This window comes from Toxotes jaculatrix, chromosome 1 (genome assembly GCF_017976425.1).
Source record: "Toxotes jaculatrix isolate fToxJac2 chromosome 1, fToxJac2.pri, whole genome shotgun sequence".
NCBI classification, from domain to species: Eukaryota; Metazoa; Chordata; class Actinopteri; family Toxotidae; genus Toxotes; species Toxotes jaculatrix.
The window spans coordinates 22,575,891-22,600,322 of NC_054394.1; the positions used below are offsets into that span (position 1 = coordinate 22,575,891).

General features: G+C 41.0%; 1 protein-coding gene and 1 non-coding gene across 2 annotated transcripts; one reads left to right on the plus strand and one right to left on the minus strand.

Annotated features, from left to right (window-relative positions):
• Positions 1–1,289: 1,289 nt before the first annotated feature.
• On the minus strand, positions 1,290–10,394 carry nkpd1 (NTPase, KAP family P-loop domain containing 1). Its single transcript, XM_041050990.1, has 6 exons — positions 10,342–10,394; positions 7,501–7,570; positions 5,913–6,029; positions 4,301–4,623; positions 2,128–3,585; positions 1,290–1,596 (listed from the first exon to the last, which is right to left on the minus strand). The coding sequence occupies exons 2-6, from the start codon at positions 7,517–7,519 to the stop codon at positions 1,306–1,308; spliced, it is 2,208 nt and encodes a 735-aa protein (XP_040906924.1). The 5' UTR covers positions 7,520–7,570; positions 10,342–10,394; the 3' UTR covers positions 1,290–1,305.
• Positions 10,395–23,988: 13,594 nt separating this feature from the next.
• On the plus strand, positions 23,989–24,061 carry trnal-cag. Its single transcript has one exon. It is a non-coding gene; the product is annotated as a tRNA-Leu (tRNA).
• Positions 24,062–24,432: the final 371 nt, after the last annotated feature.

Consider the following 24,432-nt stretch of genomic DNA (forward strand, 5'->3'; position numbering starts at 1 on the left):
TGTGATTACCTCACATTTACATGAACTCTTCAGTTCATGGATATTATCTCTTACATTGCTTAAAATGTATTGAAATGAGCTGTAAACCATTTTGACTGACAAATGCTGAGACCAGTGCATTCGGAAAGCTTTAAGCCAAACAGTACCTGAGTTTTTTCTTCACACAGCTATGAAGCTTGTCGGTCATTTTCCATCAGCTACACAGTGCTATTTCATCATGTCCTAAATTTGAAATGAAAGGTTTTTCTTATGTATTCTCAAATATAGATGAATGAAGAAGAATTTCTTAAAAAGAATAACTTAATGTTTTTGGGAAACACAGAGAGTTGGGGGGAGTGTGACAAACCAAAAAACCAAACCAATCCAGTTCAGTTCAGGAAACTCATTACAAATAAAATGAATGCAGTTCATTGTGTTGTCAAGGCTCAGTGGCTCATCGTGGCCTTGTACAGTAGACTGATCAGCAGATGAGAAAGCAGGGAGTGATGAGTTTAAATCCCTCAAAGGGATTTAAGAGAGGTACATGAATGCATGGAGCAGCAGTATAGCAGTGACACTGACACTGGCATTAGCAGACTGAGAAGTTAAGCACAGTGGCACTATATGTACAGCATGAACCAGAATTTTAGGGGTGCCCTAAAAGTGTTCAGCAATCACATAAGCTAAGAGGGCCATAAAGGAGGTGTTTGTCATTTTGAGAAACACTTATTTCCTTTCTTGCTGGGAGTGAGATTAGAAGATACCGCTCTCATGCCTCTGTGTTAGAAATATGGATCTAGGAAGCGATTAGCTTAGCTTTGCCGAAAGACTGGAAGCATGGAAAAACAGACTGCTTTTGTCCAAAGTTAGGAAACATTAAACCTGTAAAGTATTAGTGTATTCTGCTTGATTAAGTCATACAAAAATGTCAAGTTGTAGCTTTAATTTCTTGGTGAATAGCGGCCATGTGCAGTGATATGCATTAATTAGAGTGCATTAAAGGTGTTAACAGGTGCATTTTTTAAACTTTGGACAGAACCAGAGATGCTGTTTTCCCCTGCTCCCAGTCATTATGTTGAGCCAAGGTAGTTACCTGCTGGCCAATCTTCATATTTAGCGTAGAGGGATGAGGGTGATAATGATCTTCTCATCTAACTCTTGGCTAGAAACAAGCATAGTTCCCAAAATGTTAAACTATTCCTTTAATCGTTTATTATTAACAGTGATACATTTTGCATTTGCATTTTTCGGCGTGATATTTTTATGCTCGGATTGTACATTTACTGTAAATACTGCTTTTAAATGTTTCACATGCAGAATATGACTTTAGCTATCAAGCAGATTGGGATTAGACGAGTAATGATGGGGAAAATGTGCGTTATTTCTCAAAAGGTGGTTGTGAGAGAGATGAGAAGGTGTCAGCGGCATGTTCCTGTATTGTGATCGGAGATGTGATGGTAAGCCCAGGAAGTGAAGTTTGAAAGTTGCCCATTCGCCAAAGGTCATACCTAGGAGCTCTTTAAGGTCATCTGCATTGCCAAAGAGCAGTGCTGAACCATTGAGGTCATTGCTTTTCACGATATCAATATACTTGCTGGGGTACTTCATCCTCTCCAACTAGGAAAAAGAAAATGAAGTGATTATAAACACAGAGGCATAATATAATTTACTTCTACACATATTTGACATCATGACAGGTAACTGAACACATTACTATGAATTTAAAAAATTCTGCTGTGTAATAAAGGTACATTAAAGTTTTATGACACATGATGCAATTAACCCTTCTTTTTGATACAGTTTATTTGTTGGCAAAGGCCATTCAGTGTATTAATATTTAGTATTCACCTGTCTATAGAGTAATGTTGATTGTTAGCGATATAGTCTGCTGTTCCTGTGCTGCTTTCAAATAAACTGCACAGGAAACAATGCATGCATGTGATTATGTGTTACTGTTTTTAAGTTTAACTCTCTGACATCATCCTAGCTGCTTACTGTTCACTCTCTTCATGTCAGAGCTTTTTCAAGTTACTGCTAATGTTTGCTGTAGTGTTACACTGCACTTGCTGTCACCACCAGTAACCATGCATATTCTCAAATCAACCAGGACTGAAATCTTGAATATTAGAACTTAGGAAAGTTTCTTACCTCTCTGCATACATCCTCTGTATCCATTTTGATGATAGTTGTGATGGGCAGAGGAGCTAGGTCCCTCATCCAACCAGAATCTTTCAGCCTGGATGTCCCTCTGATCTTAGCCAGCTCCTTTTTAATTGTATGATCCAGGTTTACTGTCGCCACTTCAAACGTCTTCAAGTCATTTATGGTGAATCGGAAATCTACTGCCAGAAATCTTTCAAACAGCTCAGGATCTCCGTCCTGCTCCAGGAGGTCCTCGATCTGTGCACTCATCACATACAGCTCAGCCCTGGACTCACTGAAGACGTTCCATAAGGTCTTTGAACCATCAGTGTTGGCTGCATTCTTACGATCAATATCTGCTCTTTGCTGAGCATCTTCCACACACTGGATGATCCAGCTGAGTCGGCAGGGCCACTGATTGGCTAAGACCACCCACGCTGCAATGTTTTCTGGTTGAGGAAGCTCTTGTTTCAAGGCCTTCATGATGATCACAGTCACTCGAATGGAGTTGATCACCCTCCTCATAGACATGGCATCATCTAACATGTACTTGTTAATTTTTCTTTTATTGCAGGTGAGGGCGCTCTCAACCAGCATCTCTACTTCGTTTTCATTTACATCCAGTGATGTTGTAGTTTTACCGAGCAGTGGATTTAAATCTTCCAGTGGAATATGCACTTCTCCTCCATCTGAGGAAGATGTCTCTTCATGGTCCATAGTTCTATCTTCATCTTTTCCCATGCCCTTATCCACAGAGAATTTTGAATTGCTTGTAAGGCTGTAAAATAAACTGCACTTTGAATCACTACACAGTGGTGGGACAGTGTAGCCAAGAGTCACTATGCGGTTCAACAGCGCATAAGCTCTGTCCTCTTTGCTAAAGCAGCTGTCTGCAAAATTCACTTTTTGTACAAGAACATCTGGGTTTACTGCCAGAATTGAAATAAATGGACTCTCCTCATCTGAAAGCAGAATGTTGATGGCTTCCAGAACTGCAACAATTTTCTTGGGGGAGCACCGGTCCAGACTGGTGATCTTCAGCACAACTCGAATCCTTCTCCTCTCAAAAATCTCCATAAACTGGATGAAGCGAGACAGTAACCACATTTCCTTCCTCACCTCATTCATGAAGCCCAGTTGGCTGCTGATCTGTTGATTGTCCATCCCCTTCTTAATGTTCAGGTCCTGGCTGAAGATAAGGTTCTTAACCATTAGATAGATAAACCTAAGTGCGCTTGCTGCTGGGACTCCTAAAGCAGCAATGGCCAGGCCCTCCAGCATACCCACCTGGCCATCTGTTCCATCCACCCCCTCGTCTGGTTTCACTTCAGGTTTGGGAAGGCCAAATGTCAACAGGAATACCATGATGATAATTGGTACCACAAGAATGGACAGGACCAGAAACCACAGAGGGCAGCAACAAATTTTCTTAGACCTCCAACTGCTAGGACCATTTTCTACAATCTGAAAATGTTTATAAAAACAAAACAAAGAACAAATACGAAACAGGTTAGACATCACTGCCATGTTTTTAGCCATGAAGATGGCAATGTTGGTTGGTTCATTGGTTGGTCACCACATTGGTCCACTGAGATTGAGATATCTTGACACTTATTAGCTTGCCATGAATTTTTTTTTTTTTACGTTTGACATTCATGGTGCCCAGACAATTCAAACAATTCATGATCCTCATAGGATAGATTAAAACTATTGTGATTCCCTGACTTCTCATCTAGCTCCACCATCACGTTAAAATTTCCCTCTCTCTAACGCGTCTTCTATATATCTGAGGTTGAGATATCTGCAACTGAGACTTAAGCTGCCAATCCAGATTGGCATTTTGTTTGTGTTTGTGTTCAGAGCAACAAAAAGCCACATTTGCAGAGACACAACAGACCTTGCTGTCATCAGTTTTCAATGGGAACAATTTTCTATCAAAGATAAAAATAGACACTAGATAGAGTGGTTTGCACTATGACCAAATACTTCTAATGACATTCCGATCACCCCTAGTTGCACTTATTTGGTGCCAATTAGCAAATATTAGCATATTTGTTAACATGCTGAATAAAGAGGGGTGAGCATGGTGAACACAATCTGCTGCACCTCAGTATGTGCAGTAGATGTCATTGTCAATGATGTTAGCATTTAGCTGGAGAAGTTAAGACAATTCACAAACCTTCTTCTTGATTTCGTCCTCTTCGTCATGTTGAACCACGCGGTAAAGCACAAGCTGTAATTTCCCAAAGTTCAACTGCATGGCCTGAAACAATCGTATGGCTAGCCCAGCCCAAAGCAGGTCACTGCCTGCAAAATGCCAGGCACTAAAATGCACATAAATGAACCTGATGTCCTGGTGCCTCTGGTTCTCCTCAGTCCAAATGGGCCTGTAGAAGAGCAGTCGGCCAATGAGTGCTAGAAAGCCCGTAAATGAAGGCTTAACTGAGCGAGGCCTTCCCTTGTACTCCTTCTCAATCCTCACAGCCTCCTTGTTCATGTACACTGAGGAGACACAAAGTATGTGCATGTAAGAATAAAAAATATAAATCAAGGCAGAGAGATTTCAAGAAATGTTGAACAGTTTGTTGGTGAGTTGACGAGGGACACAAATAGGCTTTTAGGCTGCTATGTGGAATATTATAGTAGAAAATTGGTGAACTTCACATATTTAGCCCTCACCAACTGGCTCTAAACCGAAAACCTGTTCCAGGCAAAACAATCATCAGAACTGCATAAATACTTGGTCATGCACAATAAAAAATCATTATGATGTGACCATCAAGCTCGTTCCAACATGTGAAATACTGTCTGCCAAGGTTTACAGAAAATCACCACTGACAACCCTGGACTGATAGACCTTCAAGGTAACACAAAGAAACAACCTTAAACTTGTCCTTTTTTATTGGAAAGGAGCCCTTTTCCTCCTTTCCATTCAAGCTTTTCAATGTCACGTATGGGTATATAGAAGAAACTTATTTTCATGTTTGAGTCTTCCCATATTTCACATACAAGGTGACTACTGTATGTACTCTGATGCCTTTGAATATGTGATTTGTTTTTACTGCGTGTTGCTCACTCTTGCGTTTTTCAAAAATGTACATCTAAATTTCCACAATTCCACCTGTTTGTTTTCGTGAGGTAAAACTATGCATATGTAATTTGATGCTGTAAGTTTTGCTTACATTTGCTTTGTTAAAATGAATACTGAGGGAATTATTTGGTCGCAGACTCTGAATCTCTGAAGGGAAAAACTGTCTTTTTAACAAAACCACTTGTAATTACCCCTATTCACTATGCATCCCATATGAGATAAATGCTTGGGGAAATTTATGTGGTGTGTGATGGGAGCTGGGATATATATGCAACTTTTATGCAGTGCACAGTGTGCACAGGAGAGTTATGGTAAGTGAATTTAAGGACACGGAGATCCAATTGAGGCCTGCAGAGCAGTAACATGACATCCACTTTCCAACCAGTAAATTATGAAGAAGTCATCAAAGCAGCAGATTCACATTCGACAATGTAGCTCAGCTGTTTTCTGACTGCAGTGGCTAAATGTGTGTGGTTTCAACAGTCAACACACCATATATTCACACACTGCAAGCATGTTTACCAGGAAGATTGTGGAGTGATTACTGAAAACGTAATTTCAAGGCCCAGCATTCTGCAGTTCCCACCCACTGACTGGACATTGTCACAGGGCTTTAAGTTTTTGATTAAAGTGAGAGTCATCCAGCAGATATAGCTACAACATGCTGGGTTGCAGATGGTCCGAAAAACTGTGTACATACCTTCCATTTTTCCAAGGATCATGTTAATTCGATTCTGACATGAGGAGTAGAGACCTACAGTCGCAGGTGATGAAACTTTTGCCAGGGTCTTGGACAGGGCATATGCATAAATATCATCTAAAAGCAGATCAGAAAGAAAAGAAAAAAATAGAAGAGTTTACTCTCATTTTATATTTCCATTTTGCTTTCACACAAAAGTGTGTCACAACTGGTGCACATTAAAACTGAGAAAACAGGATCTACAGCAGAGATGCTCACAGGATTAATTAATCAGCATTGTTCCTGATTAACTGCAAACCTGTTTTTTTTTAGTTTGGCTCAATAATACTGAAGGAAAGTGTAACCAAAGCACAGGTACATGACAAGTGTTCATTCAGGTGAACATTTGCATTTATGAGCTAATAAAATGTATTCTGTATTCTCAATAGACAGTCTCAATTCAGTACTCTGTACAATATTTACTCTATAGGCTCTAACTGTCGCAGTTCATCTAGTCTGTCTGTCACTTTCTGCTTCCTTTGCCTCTCCAATAAGTCTCGTGCCATTTTAGATCCTGCCACTCCCTCCTGCCCTGCAGTGACCCCAGCCCTTCCCACCTTTCCCCATCACCTGATTCCCCAGCCACACCTGTGCACCTGTTTCCCATTCCCTCATTAGCCTCAGAGTATGTATACCAGCTTACTTCTGCCTGTCCTCTGCCAGATTGCCTTCTCAGCTGTATGTCCAGCCTTTTTCTTGTTAGCATACTGCCTGTTTTTCCCTGCTTGTCAGTTTTTGACTTTGCCTTTTGCCTGCCCTTTCTGTCCTGTTTTCCTTGTGTTGTTGTCCGCCTGTAGCTGGTCACTGCTTGCTTGCTGCTTGCTCTCTTCCCTGACTTCTTCTGCATCTCTGTGAATGAAGGTGAACTGATTGAACTTTTGTGCGGCGAGTTCTGCACTTGAGTTCAGAAGTGTTTTTCTGAGCCTCAACAGTATCAGAGGTTATATTAAACTGATTTCGAATATGATATAAACTTGGTTCTTGTAGGCAGATCAGTTTAGAACTCATTGAAATTATCAGCCCCCCTTCACAACAGTGTAACATCTGTATTGACACTGGGTGGCATTGTCCAAGATTTGGTTTTATAATTTAATTTTGTCTAAAAGCAGTAATACAAACCAGCCCTCCAGTGTCTGCTGCCTAAATCACAGTGTTCACTGGAATAAAAAAAAACAAGGCTGTAAAAGAATAAAGTGAGTTTTGCAGTTACTGAACGACATGAATAGAGAGATGATGATGATTATAACTCTATGTCTACCTCTAATAGTAGTGGAAAACATTAAGTATTTCATGGTTAATATACATATATAGTCCAGGGGGGCGTTATTTCAGCTGAACAGTGCAAAGTAACAGAGACTATTATATAGTTGCTATGTGAACATTCATGATTGAGACATTAATACGCATTTAGATTCAGTTCATGAAAATGTTCGCAATGGCTGTCTGTGAGCATGTCATTAACAGTGTGAAACTGAAAGTGAAAATAGAGCCCTACTGAGGAGGAGGGGAGAAAGCTGTGCTGTATATGTGTCATTACCTGCAGACTTACCTTTTGTTGCACCATACATGATGACTGTGTGGTGGGGTGTTCAGCTTTCACGGAAAATACCCTCTGACTTCTGAAGAATAAGAAACAGCAGCGATCTCAGCACAGGCAGCGCAGCGGAGGGGTGTGTGTGGTTGTCTGTCTGTGTGTGTGTGTGTGTGCATGTGTGTGAATGCTTTCTGTTTAGCTAAAGATCCCTTTCGTTTTCTTCCATCACACAATGGAGGAATCAAAATTTCCAAATGGCGTCATGTCTATCTCTGTTAATTAAACCCTGGATACCTGATGCACAAAATTATGTATCCTGCTCTGGGTTTCGGAGAGACGTTGTCAGTGAGATGTGTGTGCAGACAGGGGGTAGAAAAACGACCCAAAATGACTGAAAGCTTATGAGGAGATGAACACGAAAAGTTGTTTCTGAGCAACAGTAACAGTGTGAGCTAACATTAAAACTACTCTGTATTCCTTCAGTTTGAGTGTACAACCATCCACAAAAAAAATTTAAATAAATAAAAATCCAAAGCTATGACCAGATCCTCAGAGCTTACAGATAATCCTGCTCTCTGAGCTAACAGCCAGTTTCCCTTCTTGAGATAATGAACATTTTCCACTCAATACTTTTGCGATTTGTGCAGTTGAAGCCGTTTAATGAATTTTGCTAAGGCTCTGTGTTTGACATGCATTTAGAGTTTCAGTTTGGGAATCGGTGACAGAAGATAGAGGAGCAGACTGATGGCTTTGGATGGAAAATGCATCACGATGTTATGCTTGTAATTTTCCAGAGAAAACAAAAAGAACAATCTTTTTTCATGATCATGTGTGGCTGATCAATAATACTGATTAAATTCTGTATTGACACGGTTTGCCAGGAGTGAAGCTCTGCTTGTTTACACTGCAGACATTTCTAATGAGTTTTTGCACTGATGTAGCACATCTGGCATAAACTCACTGTTTGGTATATATTGATGAAAGAGCAGGTTTTTCAGAATTTCATGCATGCTAGCATAAGACCACAATGAGCGTGCCAGTGCTTTTAACTTGTGCAGCAGCATATGGCATGTTAACATTAGTGTTTTTTATGCTAACGTTATGTCAGGGAGCCTGTGTGCCTTTAACCTATGCTGTCAGGTGATTTTTTTTCTCTCTCTACCTGTGTACCTGACTTCTACGGTTACAAACTGCTGTTTCTCACTGGACTCATAATAATCTATAATATGTATCAGAGCAATGGACGGATGTGTGTCACATACAAATTCAGCTCTGAACAGTAATTTCTTGAGTTTTCAGCAAGCTGCTTTATTACCTCTTGCCAAGGGGGTTTTAACCTGTGTCTGTCTGTCTGTCTGTTTGTTTGTTTGTCAGCCTGATTAAACAAAAAGTACTGAACAAATTTGTACCAAACTTGGTGGAGGGATGGTGTGTGGGCCAGGGAAGAACCCATTAAATTTTGATGCAGATCTGGGTTACAGGGGTGGATCCTTTCCCAGTGCCATTCTAGTTTCTAAATAGTGAAAATGTGGAAACATGTTTTCTACCCCAATTCTGCACATGCATCCATCACTGCTTATAAAAACAACTGCAACCCCTCTATGTGAATCATGGACCGTTACTGGATAGAAATTATGCATCATTTCTCTCATAACAGAAACACGGCACATGGAATTAGAACATTTCTAAACACTGTTAACAACTGTTTTGGCTTTGAAAGACAGATACAGTGTCCTTTTAGTACTATTGCAGTAGCTGCAACTCGGCCACATTTGGATGCCATCTCTACCCTGAATGAACCAAAGCAGAATGTAATAGTATAAGAAAATACAAATCACTTCACTAAGTCAAATCATTTTGTTCAGTGCACTTCAAAGAAAGATTCTTAGTCTGTCCTTTTTTTAAGGTGAACCACTGCTGCTGTTCAGAGGCACATCAGGAGTTAATCTCATTACTGTTCATAATGCCATGATGTGAAGACTGTCTTCAGTTCAGTCTTGGATTTTCAGTTCAGTCTTTTTCTTTTCAGTCTGACTGCTTTCTTCAGTTCAGCATAGCAGACATATAATAAGTCTGGTCAGAGTTTGTGCCTGGTTACATGAGAATGACATGCAGCTTCTTCTGTATTGAGTTCTGTGCAAACCCAGTGATTTGGGTGATTCGGTCGCAATAAATGAAAATAATCACATCATGCTTTGTTATTCTTTTAGTAAATGTTTAACCAGGGATTAATTTACAGTACATTACATCGGAGCAGGCAAAGGGTGCTTTTAGTCACTGGTGAAAGGAGCTCCAGTACAAAAATCTACTGCTTTGGACACTGACTGTTGATTCAGTGCACTCAGTTTAACTTGAGGATTTTTAAGATTTGTTTGTTCACGTACTAAACAACTATACAGCTCAACGGAAAGCACTGTGTGTGGTTTGAAAGTCCTTGAGAGTGCTGACATTGCAAAAACAGGACTTCACAACACATAGTGACTGACAGGCATTTAAGTGAATTGTTTTTAGATGACATGTTGACATTCATGTGCACAGAAATGCCAACAGTTTTGCTGTGTCATTGACTACCTTGCATTACCTAGTCCCTTTCCCTGTGCCTTTCCCCCAAATTCCTGCTCTGTGTTCTTGTCCACACATGCCTCACAGATTTATAGACAGTCTGACAGACCAAAAAAAGAGTTACAGATTAGACTTTTATCTTTGGTAAAGTTTATGTTTAACTTTGATGGTACAACTGCTGCTTAGTATGCATAAAAAGAATTTTAAACTCATGTAATTATGCTCTAAGCTCCCATAAAATAATGAATGCTATGCTATTTATGGGTAGATGTGTTACTGATGAAACAAACTTACCTGGTTGTGTTCCAAATGTCACTCCTGATCTTTATTTTGACTCATCTTGAATCATTACTTTTTAGAAATCCAGAAAACAGAGAGGACCATGCAGCAGCAGCTAAGGCGTGGTGAACCTCATGCCACCAGGACTTCAGTGCCGTAAAACTTTACAACACTGATAAGAGAGAAAAAGGGCACCTGATAACCACAAGGTATGTCTGTAGGCTGGATACTTGATACAGGAAGTGAGGTCACATACAAGATGAAATTATTTCTGAGAGATGGAGCTGTACATTTCTTCTATTCTCCTTCTCCAATCCGTTACACCATACTCCAGCTCCCAATCTCCTCTCTATTCACAGAGTCTGAGTGAAGTGGATAGTTCCTGAAAGCATTACGAGGTAGAAAAATCCCCATTCTTACGATAGCTTCTGGCATTAACTGTCCGACGTTTTCAGTCCATGGAAAGATGGAACAAATGAGTGATTTCATGTAGGAGCCTTGGGTCTGCATGATTCATGAACTGAATTCCTAGTTTGGAGTCCCTCAGGTTGAGAATGGCTGGATTGCACTGCTTGGCCTGAACTGACATGCAGAGCAGTTAAGATGCCAAAGCAGCAGCACCAAAGCCTTTTTTTGCCCAGAGCAGGATTTGTTATGACATAACTGGTTAGTCAAGCTTTGAAAAACAAGCTAGAAGCCTAATTTCCTTTGGCATATTTACTGCTTTTTTTTTTTTTTGCATTAACCTACTTTTACCATCTGGTGTCGCAGTACGTATACCTCACAACACAAGCCCTTCACAAACTACTACAAATAAACTTTGTGAAGTAAGTCATGTCTAGATGGAAGATTTTAAAAATACGCACAGTTCCGATATTGCATTTAAAGCAGGTACACACAGCTAATTTTTCATGTGCATCGTGGCTGAAGATTTTGCATGAAGCTTGTCTTTTGTATGTGATGATGTGTCTGTTCATGACACAACAAATGACAGAACTAACTACACTGTGTGCACACACGTGTGCAACACAAACACATGTGGTGATCGTGAGAACTTCTTACTTCTGTGTCATCACGTCCAAACATCCGATGTCAGTACTGTATATCAATGCAAGCATCTGAGAGCAAAATTCTCAATTTTTGGGTGAGCTGATGAGATGAAGTTTAATTAGTGTACCTCTGATTAAAATTTAAAGTGCGTGGCCTGAGGGTGACTACTTCTGTCTTTACTCCGAGTACCTGATTGTTCAACTACTTTAATTAACTTGATTGTCATAGAGAGAGTGAGGGTATATATGTGTGTGTGTGTGTGTGTCTGAAGCAGAGAGGTTCTCAGTTATTGCTTGGCCAGAGGTCTTTTGCAAATCAATACTGAATGAATTGGATTGTATCTCCCCATCTATGAACCCTCACCACACCTCGCCCTATCACCACATAAACCTTGCAATTAAGGTTAATGAATTCGCCTTCATGATTAATCCAAGATAGGTATCAGACACAGATAAATTATGTTTCAGGATTTGACAGACTTGAGTGATTTTTTTGCTAAAGGCAAGGGGAAATTAAACTATACTGTAATATGTTAGGTTCAGGGGATGACAATTGTTTTCTGTCAGGAGCTGGTTGAAAATGTGCACACTTAAAATCATTTGAGTGAACTGTGATGCATGAACAAGTCAGATTATGTGAGATATTTTTTTTAATCATCTAACACACCAATAGAGGGTGCTGAAGTATTGTGCATGAAAGCAGGACAATGACATTTGATCAGCAGCCCTTCATCACACCTCTCTGCTCTATTTGGTATGTAGGAGCAGACCCGACAGTGAAGGAGGCATTTACTGAAAATGGGGTGCAGTCCAGGGCTTAGGATGTGCTAGAACTTCTCTAGGATGGGCTGATAATCATTTAATGTAAATCAGTAACTGTAGTGCACAGGGTCCACACACAGTCACAGACACACACACTCAGAGGGACACACACACACAGTAATATCTGTCTGCCTTTATTCCTTATCCATTATTCCTAAGGGCAGACAAGCTTCAGTATTGACATGTAGGCCGGACACCAGCCTGGCCCTGGCCCAGCTTGCCTGGCCTAATTGGCCTCAAGACCTCTTGTTTGTGTGATCTATTGATCAGTCTCACTGCAGATACTGCTAAGTCACAGGGAGAGGACAGAGAAAAAGCCAGATATACTGAAAGTAAGCACTGCCAAATCTGGGCATGATGTCTTAAGCTTTGCTGCTCCCTCGGCAGAGCTGTGCAGCAAGCAAAGATGATGATAGGGTCTTCACCCTGAGGTGCAGGGGTCCAGATCCTTTCTACAAGCTGATTCACACACACAGATTGTCCTTTATTGTTACTGAGGGGATGATGGCACCAACAAATGGAGGTTTCTGAATGCTGTGACCCAAGATCTATAGTCACTGTCTGCTTTAACAATCCCACCAGAGACAGTGAGATGAAAACTCCTCCACACCCTCAAGATCCACTTTTTGTTTGATACCTCTGCGGCAAATATTAGGAGAAAAAAAAAGGCAGCTATGAGATTGCCACCAAAGAGCCCTTCTGGGGCAGGGGTGAGCGAAATGGTATGCATGCTGATCTTGCATCCATCGGCACAAACATCCTATACATGATTATTTTTGCCTGCACCTTCAACCTCCTCTCCATTCACATTCAGATCCCAGATCATATCGTCTCATTCTCATCTATTTCCATTTTGACTTCTTCTCCTCATCCTCTCCCCTCTCAAGCAGTACAACCATTTCAGTGTAAATAGTGTCTTTGCTCATCTGCCTCTTAATCCTCCTCCCTGTACAGCCTTCCTTCAAATCCCAGAAAAACTCATAAGAGAAACATGCGTATGTTTATAGGGCCTACCACACAATATGTCCTTTGCTACCTCGTAAAAGGCAATACATTCTTCTTTATGGGATGCACAAATTTCCTATTCTCTACTGTGTGTGAGAGCTACATTCCATATGGTAATACATTTATGATGCATGACAAGGCTTACAATTCTCCATCTCCTCTGCAGCGCACTATGAGTAACCAGAGCTGTCCAAAAGTCATGGCTGTGACAACGGGGATCATTATACATTTTTCTTTCTGTGTGGCTGCCTCTCTGTATTCTTTTCCATGCCTCCTGTCTTTATCCCGCTGTGTGAGAGTATAGCTACCATGTGCACAGCGAGCTCTTCTCTGGGTGCTGGTGTTGGTATGAATGTCCACTCTTGGAGCTTTTCACCAGCACGCAAACTTACACGCATGTGTGCACACATCCACACCAACCCGCTGATCCTGCCTCCTGTTTTATTGTCAATATCAGTCGGCTCAGGGGTTGTAGGGGTTGACGGCTGTTGACAGGGGCTGGATTGTGGAGGTAAAGATGATGGCAGCTCTTGCAGAGATAGAATAGCTGTATCTTGAGACCTCTCGGAGAGTGTTATTAGGCTGTTATGAAATCTGCTCCCTATCAGACCCTCACTGAAGCAAGGGGCGGAGGATATAGCAGATGCAGTGCAAACTACAAATGTTGACTCTCTCCCTTCCTCCTACAGCTTCCTCTTATCTACCCCTCTACTTCCTTCTCTCACATACAAACACACACATTTCTTTTTTGTATCGTACTGCCTGTACCTGTATTTTTCAGTCAACACAGCCTTCAGTCTCCCTGCGTACCTCCACAAAGGAATTGCTTTACGATATAAGAAGGGGCACTAATCTCGTTTGTTTTATATTTCATGAACATATACACCTCAAGGCGAGCAGCATGCACTGTATTATGACACCAGAACCTGCTGTCAGGTTGCTCCGAAGCCCCTGACAAGATACCTGAACACATACCGATCATTCCAGCACATTAGTGAGAGAACTGCTGTAAAAAACACTGTATCAGCCATTAGCACAAACAGATACACAAAAGGAAATGTGCACGTGTGTACTGTGTATAAAGTGGAAGGGGAGGTTGAACATGTGCCAGACAACTGAATTTGAACGTTACACATTTTTGTGAATCCATCAAGTCAGCAAGATCAAACAACAACAACAAAATAATCTGTTATATAGGCAGAACTGATCTTGTGAGTGTCTCCACAGCACAGAGGAACAAAAGTCAACATTCAGGATATTGCACTTTTGCGTAGCCTATATACTTTTGTTTGATGGTGTTTAACTTAACAACACATGAGTCTTTTGTGTATTTCAGCCCTTTTCCTCTGGTTGTTACCACACGTCTGGAATTTATTTCTTGCCATGCTGACGGCAGAGCCAAAGGGATGGGAAGGTTGGTCTGTTGGTTGGTCCTTAGCTTTTCTTCAGACTGAAATATCTCAGTAACTGTTTGATGTTTTGCCATGAAATTTTGTACAGATGTTAATGGTACCCAGAGAATGAATCCTAATGACTTTGGTGATCCCATGACTTTTCATCTGGTGCCACCATGGGTTGACATTTATGATTTTTGAGTGAAATATCTTGACCATTGGATGGGTTGCCATGAAATTTGGTGGACATTCATGTTCCCCTTAGGATGAATTGCACTAACTTTGATGATCCCTTAACTTTTCCTCTACTTCTGCCAAACTAGTGACATCCCACGCCTCAGCTATCATGTTAGCATGCTGACGTCAGAATGCATCTTAAAGCAACACTATGCCCTGTGAGGTACACCCTCACAGAGCTGCTAGCATGGTGGTTGACACTTGATCTTGGTTTAATCCATGAAGAATCCTCTAAGGTGCCGAGAGGATGTGTTAAGATCTAGCTTCTCAAACCACCTTGAGAAGCGGTGACAAATGCAGTGGACGGGATAAAGTGTAAATACAAAATCAATGTACACACAGCAACAACACAACCTGAAATAAATGTATTCTGCTGCAGTGTTGTTGATGACTTTGATGTATTGTATTGATGTAATGCTTCTTTTCTATATTTTCCAACATTGCAATAAAACATACAGAACAAATGTCCATGTGCGGTTAGTAACACAATTGAAATTGACCAGCTGGGCCCTGCGGTATGTTCCTGACAAAGACATATTTGGAAATAAAAGAATAAGTGCCATTGTTACTGTGCCTACAGAGCTTGAAATGTTTATAACGAAGAGTGATAATTTTGCATTTGCTATGAGAGAGCTGTCAGGTTTCAATTATACCCATTTGAATTTTATCAAGGAAAGAGTAAAAATGCAGCTTTAATATGTTGTTAGAGAAATATGGATCATTCAGAGATTGCGGTCCAGGTGCCATGCACATAATAAGGTGTAAATGAGATTTGAAATACTAGTGACAAATGGTAGTGACATGGGTATGTGTGTTATTCTTTTGACAGGAGAAAAACAGGTTGTATCCACTCATCAAAATGTAATTTGCCACACCTACACTCACAAATATAAACCTGTGCATGGAAATTTGTCTATTGCAGAGGCGTCAAGATGTAATAATAATGTCTTCTTATTGAGTGCAAAGGTTGTGTCTGCTTTCTTTTAACTGTTCTGCATCTTTTATAAAGTGTTCAGATGTCAGGTCTGTTTACATGGTTCAAAGATACAGCAGCTATTCAAACATCCAGACTGGAGAAAGGCAATAGGTGGACACAGAAGTCTTACCATGAATGTGAATCTGATTTGTGAGACAAGAATCATTTAAAGTGACTCTCAGAGCTCATTTTAAACCCTTTCTGTCAGCTGTAAGAGAGCCCGCTCTAATCCATTGTCACTGGGTGGATTAATTTGCATAATTCCACTATTGTGCAGTCCCAGATCTTTTTTTCTGTCTCGTCCTTCACACGCAAAAAGACAGGGGGAAAAAAAAAGACGCCCAAACCTCTGCTACTTGTTGCTTTGGAAACGGGTGGAAGTGAAGAGTAGTACAGTAGGCCAAGCAAGCGAGATCTAACAGAAGAGAAAGGACTCAGCAGAGCGAGGATGTAGAGATGAAGAGGGTGTGAGGATGGAGACATGATGAGCAGAGAGCAGTGAAAAGGAGGACAAATGAGTGGAGGACAGGGGGAAGAAGGAAGACAGAGAGAAGAGAGGAAACTACTGTTCAGTGAATGGAATTCAGAGCAATTTTCTGTTACTTAAAAAGTCATTTATCCATGTCGACAGTCTATTAGTCATGTATTCGAGTGTGACACCCCTCCACCCCCAAGTACACACCCACACACACACACTTCTTCCTATCTCACGCCCACAGTGTGTGTATGTGTACACGTGTGTCACTGTTTGTGTATTGTTGTGCTTCTGTGTGTATGATGAGGCTGTATTGCTCATCCTCCAGGGATGCGAGTTGCAGGGAAGAGAGGCAGTGCTAAATTGCACAGATAAGATCAATATGTAGTTAAGGGGTGGAGCTGTGCTTTTCAGAATGAACACTGTGTAATATTGCATTAGCCCTACACGGTGTTAAATGCATTATTCTTAAAAATGTGATGTGGAGAGCTTTCCTGTCCGTGAACAAGGACAATCACTTACTCCTCAGTGATTTTTTTTTTACTTTGTTTTGGATACATGAAAGGTAAGTTACAATCTGACTGTCTTCTGGAGAGAAATGACCAATGCCCAAAACAATATACTCAATATTCAATACAATATATTTATGTGCAAGTTACAGAGCCAATGTATCTAGCAGCAGAGGAACACATGATTACCAGCTGATGCCAGTCAACCAAAGTAATTATGACTCTTGCCCATTTGGAGTAAAGGAAGAAGCCAGGTGATGGTGGGAAGTTGTGAATTGGTGGGTCAAAACAATGTTGGACTTCTGAGATTACATTAAAAAAAAAAAACCACTCGAGCAACATGTGTTTCAGAATTGAAGTCCTGTTTTTCTGGATAATCTATAGATGCCACTAACTATTAACTGTTTTCATTGTAGCTACCTTTTTTTTTAACCAAAGACATTTTCCTATGAACAGTTGAGAGTTGAGTAACAGGGGCACTGGTTCTGGAAACACACTGCTGGTAATCTTTTAAACATATTTTTAATTGCTGTGAGAATCACGAAGGAAATCCCATTTACTTCAATTGATGGAGGTATATATAGAGCTAGAGACAAATATCTCAAAACTTGGACTTATTTTAATCTGGGTGAAGCAACTCTTTAAAATTGATTCAGATTCAGTCAGACTAAACAGGAGTAAGTAACTCTTGCCGTCAGCTGAGAGACCACACACTGTTAACCCTGCTGGCATGGGATGAAAACCCCGCAGAGCAGTGCCCTCAGTCTCCCCTGCTGCCTGTCTCTCTCTCTCAGCTCTCCCAGTGTCTTAATAAGCAAAACAGCATGTCCTGCTATAATCACCATGATATATTAAACATAATCAGGTGTGCTAATGAGGTCATAATTAAGATAATTCATGCATTAATTAGCAAATATTTCTCTGTCAACACGTAGCTCTGAATGGTCCTACAGACCAATAGGATCTACAACTGGGGCCACAACATTATGAATACCTTTGCAATCTAAAACAATCCAATGAATAGAGCCCATGTTCAGTTTGCAGCTTTGGTGCAGCTATGTCAGAGAGGCATTTTGAAGGTTTACTTTGTGTTGTTTTTGCAGTAGTCTGTATTACTTCTAAAGCTGTTCCAGCTATCACCATCTCCTTGTGATCAACAAAAGTTGAACATGATAAGCTTCACATTTGTAGTGTTTATTGTTTGATGACATGTTGAATATCATCAGAAGGCAAATGTGTTTAAAGTATTGTGTCCTTTCCTGTTCATGTCTTATCTTTTTATGGTAGTCCCATGGTAATACCTTATAAATACATTAACAGAACTAGAATAAACAAGACCAAGAGTGCAGTTGTACAGTATGTAGCAAGGTTCAACCAAACATGTCATCAGATGATTTCAATCAGATGGAGAAATCACTGCTTATTGCAAATGTTTATATGATTAGATTTCGTAGAAAAGCCTTTGAGGGAACATTAAAATAATCTTAGCAGCAATGAGGATACTGCTGGGAGAACTAAATCCCCATTAAAAGGCACGTAAATGGCTGCTAAATCAACAGCACCAGGGTTAGGGTGGTGGATGGAGATGTGACAGGTGAGACGTGTGCATTGGCATGAAAGCAGCAGCACAGTATTAGCGAGAAGTGTCAGGATATAATGGTTGTGGTGCAGCTGGAAGGAAATGACTGGATGTTACTTGTCAGCTTGTAGCCACACAGCTGTTGAATGAAGCAGCTGATGCCAATCAGCTAATGCAAGCCCCACTGCTCTGCCTGCACTAACACTATGCTCCATCGGCTCGAAAGGGGGAAGCTTGAGAAACGTGCAGGATATTACAGATGATGTCTTCTTCTTGCGGTTCTGTCTCACAATAAAACAGAGAGAAATGTCATTTACCAGGACAGTCAGCTGTTAGACCGACCACAGTGAATATTTTTTATATAAAAAAGGGATCACATGACTACTTGTACATGAAAGGGGTCACTCGTAGTGGAGAACCCACTGAGAATAATCACGCAACTCTGCAGTTCCCTTCAACTCTACAGAGCATTTCGGCAGTTTTGGTGTTAGGGCCCACATCTTAACTGTCACAGCTCTCATCAATGATTGTTTCCAGATGCAGCAGGCAGATATTTTTCAAAGCTCTAAAATCCTGCTAAATGCTGCCTGTCCAGCAACAGTTGGCTGACAGAAAAAATCAGCAACTAGCTGACGCATTTGGTTGCTGTGTGCCAGAGATTTCCCTGGAGTTGGTGAAGACCAAAGCAGAGCTAAAATTAGAGTAAATATTGGACATACATTCATCAGCATGGTTCTACTGCCCCTAAATCTCCCAAAAATAATTCACTGCAGGTTTAAAATTGAACAAATTTATCACTCTAATGAGTTAAATTGGGGCGGCACGATGGTGCAGTGGTTAGCACTGTCGCCTCACAGCAAGAGGGTTCCAGGTTCCAGGTTGGGCTCTTCTGTGTGGAGTTAGCATGTTCTCCCCGTGGGTTTTCTCCAGGTACTCTGGCTTCCTCCCACAATCCCACCAAAAAACATGCACATTAGGTTAATTGGCTACTCTAAATTTCCCGTAGGTGTGAGTGTGTTCGTGTGTGGTTGTCTGTCTTTGTGTGTCAGCCCTGCGATTGACTGGCAACCAGTCCAGGGTGTGCCCTGCCTCTCACCCATAGTCAGGCTAGATAGATAGGCTTCATCTCCCTGCGACCCTGACGGATTAAGCAGTATGGATGGATGAGATAAATTCGGAAAAATAAAGTTTGCAACAGTAGTGCACTTGTTTTAGGAAACAGAACAACTCGGAAAGTCATGTGTGATTTGTTGTCTCAGAAGATTTTACTAATGTTTATTCATCCAAAAATATGACCATGCATATTTGCTCATTTTTCAACAATGGTTCACTTTCAGATACTAATCCTCACAAGCTGTCCGGTACGACAGCCTTGAACTGTCGGCCAATACTGGAACAAGACTGGGTTTCAGTGAGGCCCTTGCCTGGGGGAGAAGGAGAGAAGCTAAACCGGAAAATCTATTTCTCATAATTATGAATGACAATTCAAGTCCATAATTCACAGAGCAGAGCTGTAAGACAGTGGAAAAAGGTTGGAGGAGGTTCTGCATGACATTGATTGAAACTATTGATTTGGTGATTACATACAGTACATTTCATACCAACTCTGTCTTGTATAAGGTGCAAAACGATAAAACCTAGGCTTTCAGAGAGGGAAAGCAGTGTGGTCACTTATGGTTTTCAATTTCTTTGCAGCTGGGGAAGAAAAAGCTGTGGTTCAAAACTGTACCCTTCAAAACATCACATTAACAATTCAGCTATAACTGAATCCCCTTCGAGCAGTAGCCATAATCAGATTACATTTTTTTCAGTTTCACTTTTTTTATAATCTCATCTTATTACATAATCAAAGGTTTACATTTGAGTGTGTGCAGCAAACACCAGCCCTATATGTTTATTCATGTGAGCTCTGAGCCAAACCGAGCCCACCATCCATCAACACACTCTGGATAGAAGTGACTTTCTCTTTCCTCTTTCTTCTCACTCTGTTCCACACCTCCTCCCTCCGCCAGAGAGCGGAGAATGTTTGTTGATGCGTGAACTGTGGTAGCCGCGACGGAGCCTCGCAGAAAACAAATGTTGTCCCCTGTCTGGCCGTCTCTGTCATGGATCATCAAGAGGAGTTCATTGTTATTACTTCCACTGTTACACTCAATGATGGAACAGCATACAGGGGGCTAGTTGTGACGGGTAGTTAAGAAACATCATGCTAAGAACACCTGCTGGTTGGTAATTGTCACAACATGGCAAAGGGATACAATCAAGCGACGTGATGCGCTGTGTGCACATGCTGAGTCACATGCATTTGGTCGCTATTATGCAAGCACAAACACACAGACATCAACACACATGCACACATATAAGGACACTATAATGGGCCAGTGTGTGGTTTAAATTCTCTTTGATGCCGTGGACACCCCCCGCTGTTCACCATATTACTCTGAATGCATCAAACAGGTTGTTCTGGGAAGAAAAAAGGAACATGATGACAAAACTGTGGCTCACTATTCAACTCCCCCTGATGCTGTGGTTTTTATTCAAATAAAAAATATGCTCTCTACCTTTTTCTACTCTCTCTTAGTCCCTCCTTTTGTCTCTCTGTTGTTCTGCTGTGGTTTCTCTTTTCTGTTTTTTCCTCACAATATAAAAACCTTCCTCCTCCTTCTTCTTGCCTTTCTTCTCTTTGTAACTCTTGCATCTGTTTTCCTCACCCTTCTTTGCCAAAACGTCCTTCTATAAATTTTCACACCATCCTGTTTTTGCTGTGTCCCTGTCTGTCTTTATTTTTTCTCGCAAACTGCTGTCTCCTACCATTCTCTTTTTGAGTCACCTGGAGCTTGTCGCAGCATGCCACCCCATCATAGCTGACCATCCAGACAATGTCAGCGTGAGTCACAGTTCACAGGTGATAAATGACCCTTCCCAGCTGCTCTGTAACCAGGGGGACACACTGAGCTCCTCTAATCTGGGATCTGGCCTGTGTGTGCCCATGCATGCCTGTTTTGATGTATGTGTAAATGTGTTCATACAAATTCCTTATGTGCAGAAAAGGAAGCAGGGTAAAAAGCAACACATTCCCCCCGTTGTGCTGATTTGTGTTATGTGTGCAAATGCATCTGTATGTGCAGTGAATTCACTGAACTGGAGATTTGTAATGTCTCAGGCAATGTCTGTGCATGAGTCTATTGGTATGGATAGCATAGTGTGATCTCAAACGTGATCTATGCTCGCCACCTCCCATCCCATAACTCCAGTGGTACCTCCAAAGCCCCTCTAACCTTTCTCCTGCACATCCATCTGTCAGTCATGTTCATTGCAGCATAGCAACATAGGGACACTTGGTTCAGTGTTAATTGAACCCTCACAGTTTACACTGGAATAAACCAACATCCCTTATCTGTTATTCCTGAGGTTACCCTTCGCAGAGCCATTATTAATCACAGCACACAGCTCAAGGAATATCTGTTGGTCGATAAAACATTTGGAAAAATGAGGTTGGAGCCAGTTGTAGTTACAGATGTATTGGCTAAAAATTTACATACATTTATTAGTTTTAAATATTGAAAAGTATCTTGTCTCCTTGTTCTGATGATTCAGTGGAATGAGCTGTGAAACACTTTGCATTAAAACACATTTTTCCAATCCTGAAAAGTCATGCTTATTTAAGGCATAGTTGTAGGTGGTACATATTGCATCATAACACAGATTACACAACAAATACATTGCTACATAGTGTTATACAGATGGTCACAGAGCAGCTCTTGTACGCACTTCTAAGTGCAGAGGAAAAACGTGTTGCAGTCTAGAAATCCCTTTATATTTATGGAATCTGTCTCATGGTGCTTTGATTAAAAGCTTGTTCCTCTAGTCTTCATGTTGAACATGTTCTCCATCACTCGAAAGGTGTCAGTATGCTTCAAAAGAAGTGCTTGTCAGACCACGTAAAGACAAGTGGAATGCCTTTCCCAACACCTTTTTAACATTTGAGGTACAGGGGAACCAGTGTTTGACAGTTTTTGGACCTTTTCCAAAAAAAAAAAAGAAAAAAAAGAAAAAGTGCATCTGACATTCAGCTCTGCCTGCGAGCATGGCCATTGAGAACAGATATGACACTTTGTCTTTAGACATGTTCGGATACACTTTATGACCTAGTTCAGCTGAAGCAAACTGAACCCTTAAATGTAACAGGGTTTCTTTTAGAAGCAGGGACAGAGTCTGTTTGGAAGCTCCTAATCCCCGGTGGTAATTTCTGCATGAGTTCATAGATGTGCAAAATGTCATTAAAATCAATTCTGCACAAATCAGTTTTTGACTGAATGCCTATTGGATCCATGCAGCCTCATGTTCTCGGTGCAGTTTATGCTTATCAGATTATTCCTGACATCTTTATTCCTGCCCTTATTAAATATTTAATTACTTAAATTTGTATTTTTGAACAGGGCTCTTGCAAATTGAGTCTTTGCTTGATAAATGATGTTCCCTCTGTCAAACTGGATCACTTAAGGGTGAACCCTGCTGGAGAAATTCTCTTGAGTGATCCACATCACCAAAGAAATTTGTTGTCAGAATGGTGCATGGTTTGGCTTTAAAGATGGATGCTTTAAAGCAGAGCATTGCACAATCTTGCATCATGTTTGTTGCCACATAGAGTTGAAAATGAATGTAAAACAGAAATTATAAATGATCTGTCTGATTGTTCTGTGACAGGAGCGTATTTCTTGGAATATCTCTCTGCCTCACTCCTTGTTCTCTAAACGAAATGACAGTACAGAACAATGCAGGCGACAAAATGTCATGTCAGTAATTGTCCCCAGCTGCTTATCCGCTCCAGAGCCGGGATGAACCTACAGTATTTCCTGCTCTGTCCCTCTCTCAATCAATTCACCGAGAGAAGGTTAAGTTCTCTTCTCACAAGCCACCATTTTCCACCTTGCGGGACCGCTTTGGATAGAGATCGGACTGCAATCAATTAACTGTCTGTGTCATTACAGGATTAGCTCTACCTACCGCATGGTCACATACATCTGGAAGCTTGCCCAATAATGGGCAGGTAATAGAACAACTGACTGCGTGTCCCCTGGGGAAGATTAGTACTCCATGTACAAGGCTGGGGAGGAACAAATGACATGTAACAGAAACAGAGTTCAGTGAAAAGCAAATACAACTCTAACTCAACCATTTGTCAAATAGCTTTCAATAAAAATAAGTCATGGATTGTTGGATTACTTACATACATGAATAGACTGGGAAAAGAATTCAGTTTAGAACATAAAGAATAAAACTTTTAGTCATCTTATGCATGTTATTAAGTAATATGTGATAATGTATATCTGAGAATTATGAACATCCTGGCTAATTAATTGTGGATGCAGTGTATGAATAATATAGTGGTTTACAATTTGTATTACTGTTGGAAAACTGGTCTGTTGGTCAGTCCATCACTTTGGTTCAGACCGAAATATTTTAACAACTATTTGATGGATTACCATGAAATTTTGTACAGACATTCGTAGTCTGCAGAAGATGAATTGTACTGACTTTGGTGACCTCCCAACTTTTCATCTTGACATGAGGTTGAAATTTGTGGTTTTGAGTGAAATATTGCAACAACTAACCGCCTGGTTAGCTCAGTTGGTAGAGCATGAGACTCAGTCTCTCAGGGTCGTGGGTTTGAACCCCACTCTGGGCGGCACCATCTCCCACGGGTGGTGAGGGTGTGGCAGGTGGGGCCGTAGGACTACGGTGCATTGTGGACTGGGCGGCAGTTGCCCCCACAACCTGGACCTGGACCCAGATAAGCGGCAGATGATGACGTGACATATTGCAACAACTATCGAGTAAAAAATCTGGCCTACACATTTATGTTCCCCTCTGGACAAATAGTAATTGTTCATCCACAGTTCATTCAGTTGTTGATTCATTCTTTGCCTGGCTATGCCCAATTTCACTAACTCTCATCAAATCAGACCCTGCCCCTTCCATCTGCCCTGCAGTAACCCCAGATCTTCCCACCTTCCAACCACCTGACTCCTCCCTGCCCACCTACTCACCTGTTCCTCA

Bases quoted from the DNA above. Each gene is read 5' to 3' on its own strand.
- nkpd1 (XM_041050990.1), bottom strand. The intron at 3,586-4,300 runs GTTTGTGAATTG...AAACATTTTCAG, and splicing joins AGGACGAAATCAAGAAGAAG to ATTGTAGAAAATGGTCCTAG. The intron at 1,597-2,127 runs GTAAGAAACTTT...TCTTTTTCCTAG, and splicing joins CAGAGGATGTATGCAGAGAG to TTGGAGAGGATGAAGTACCC.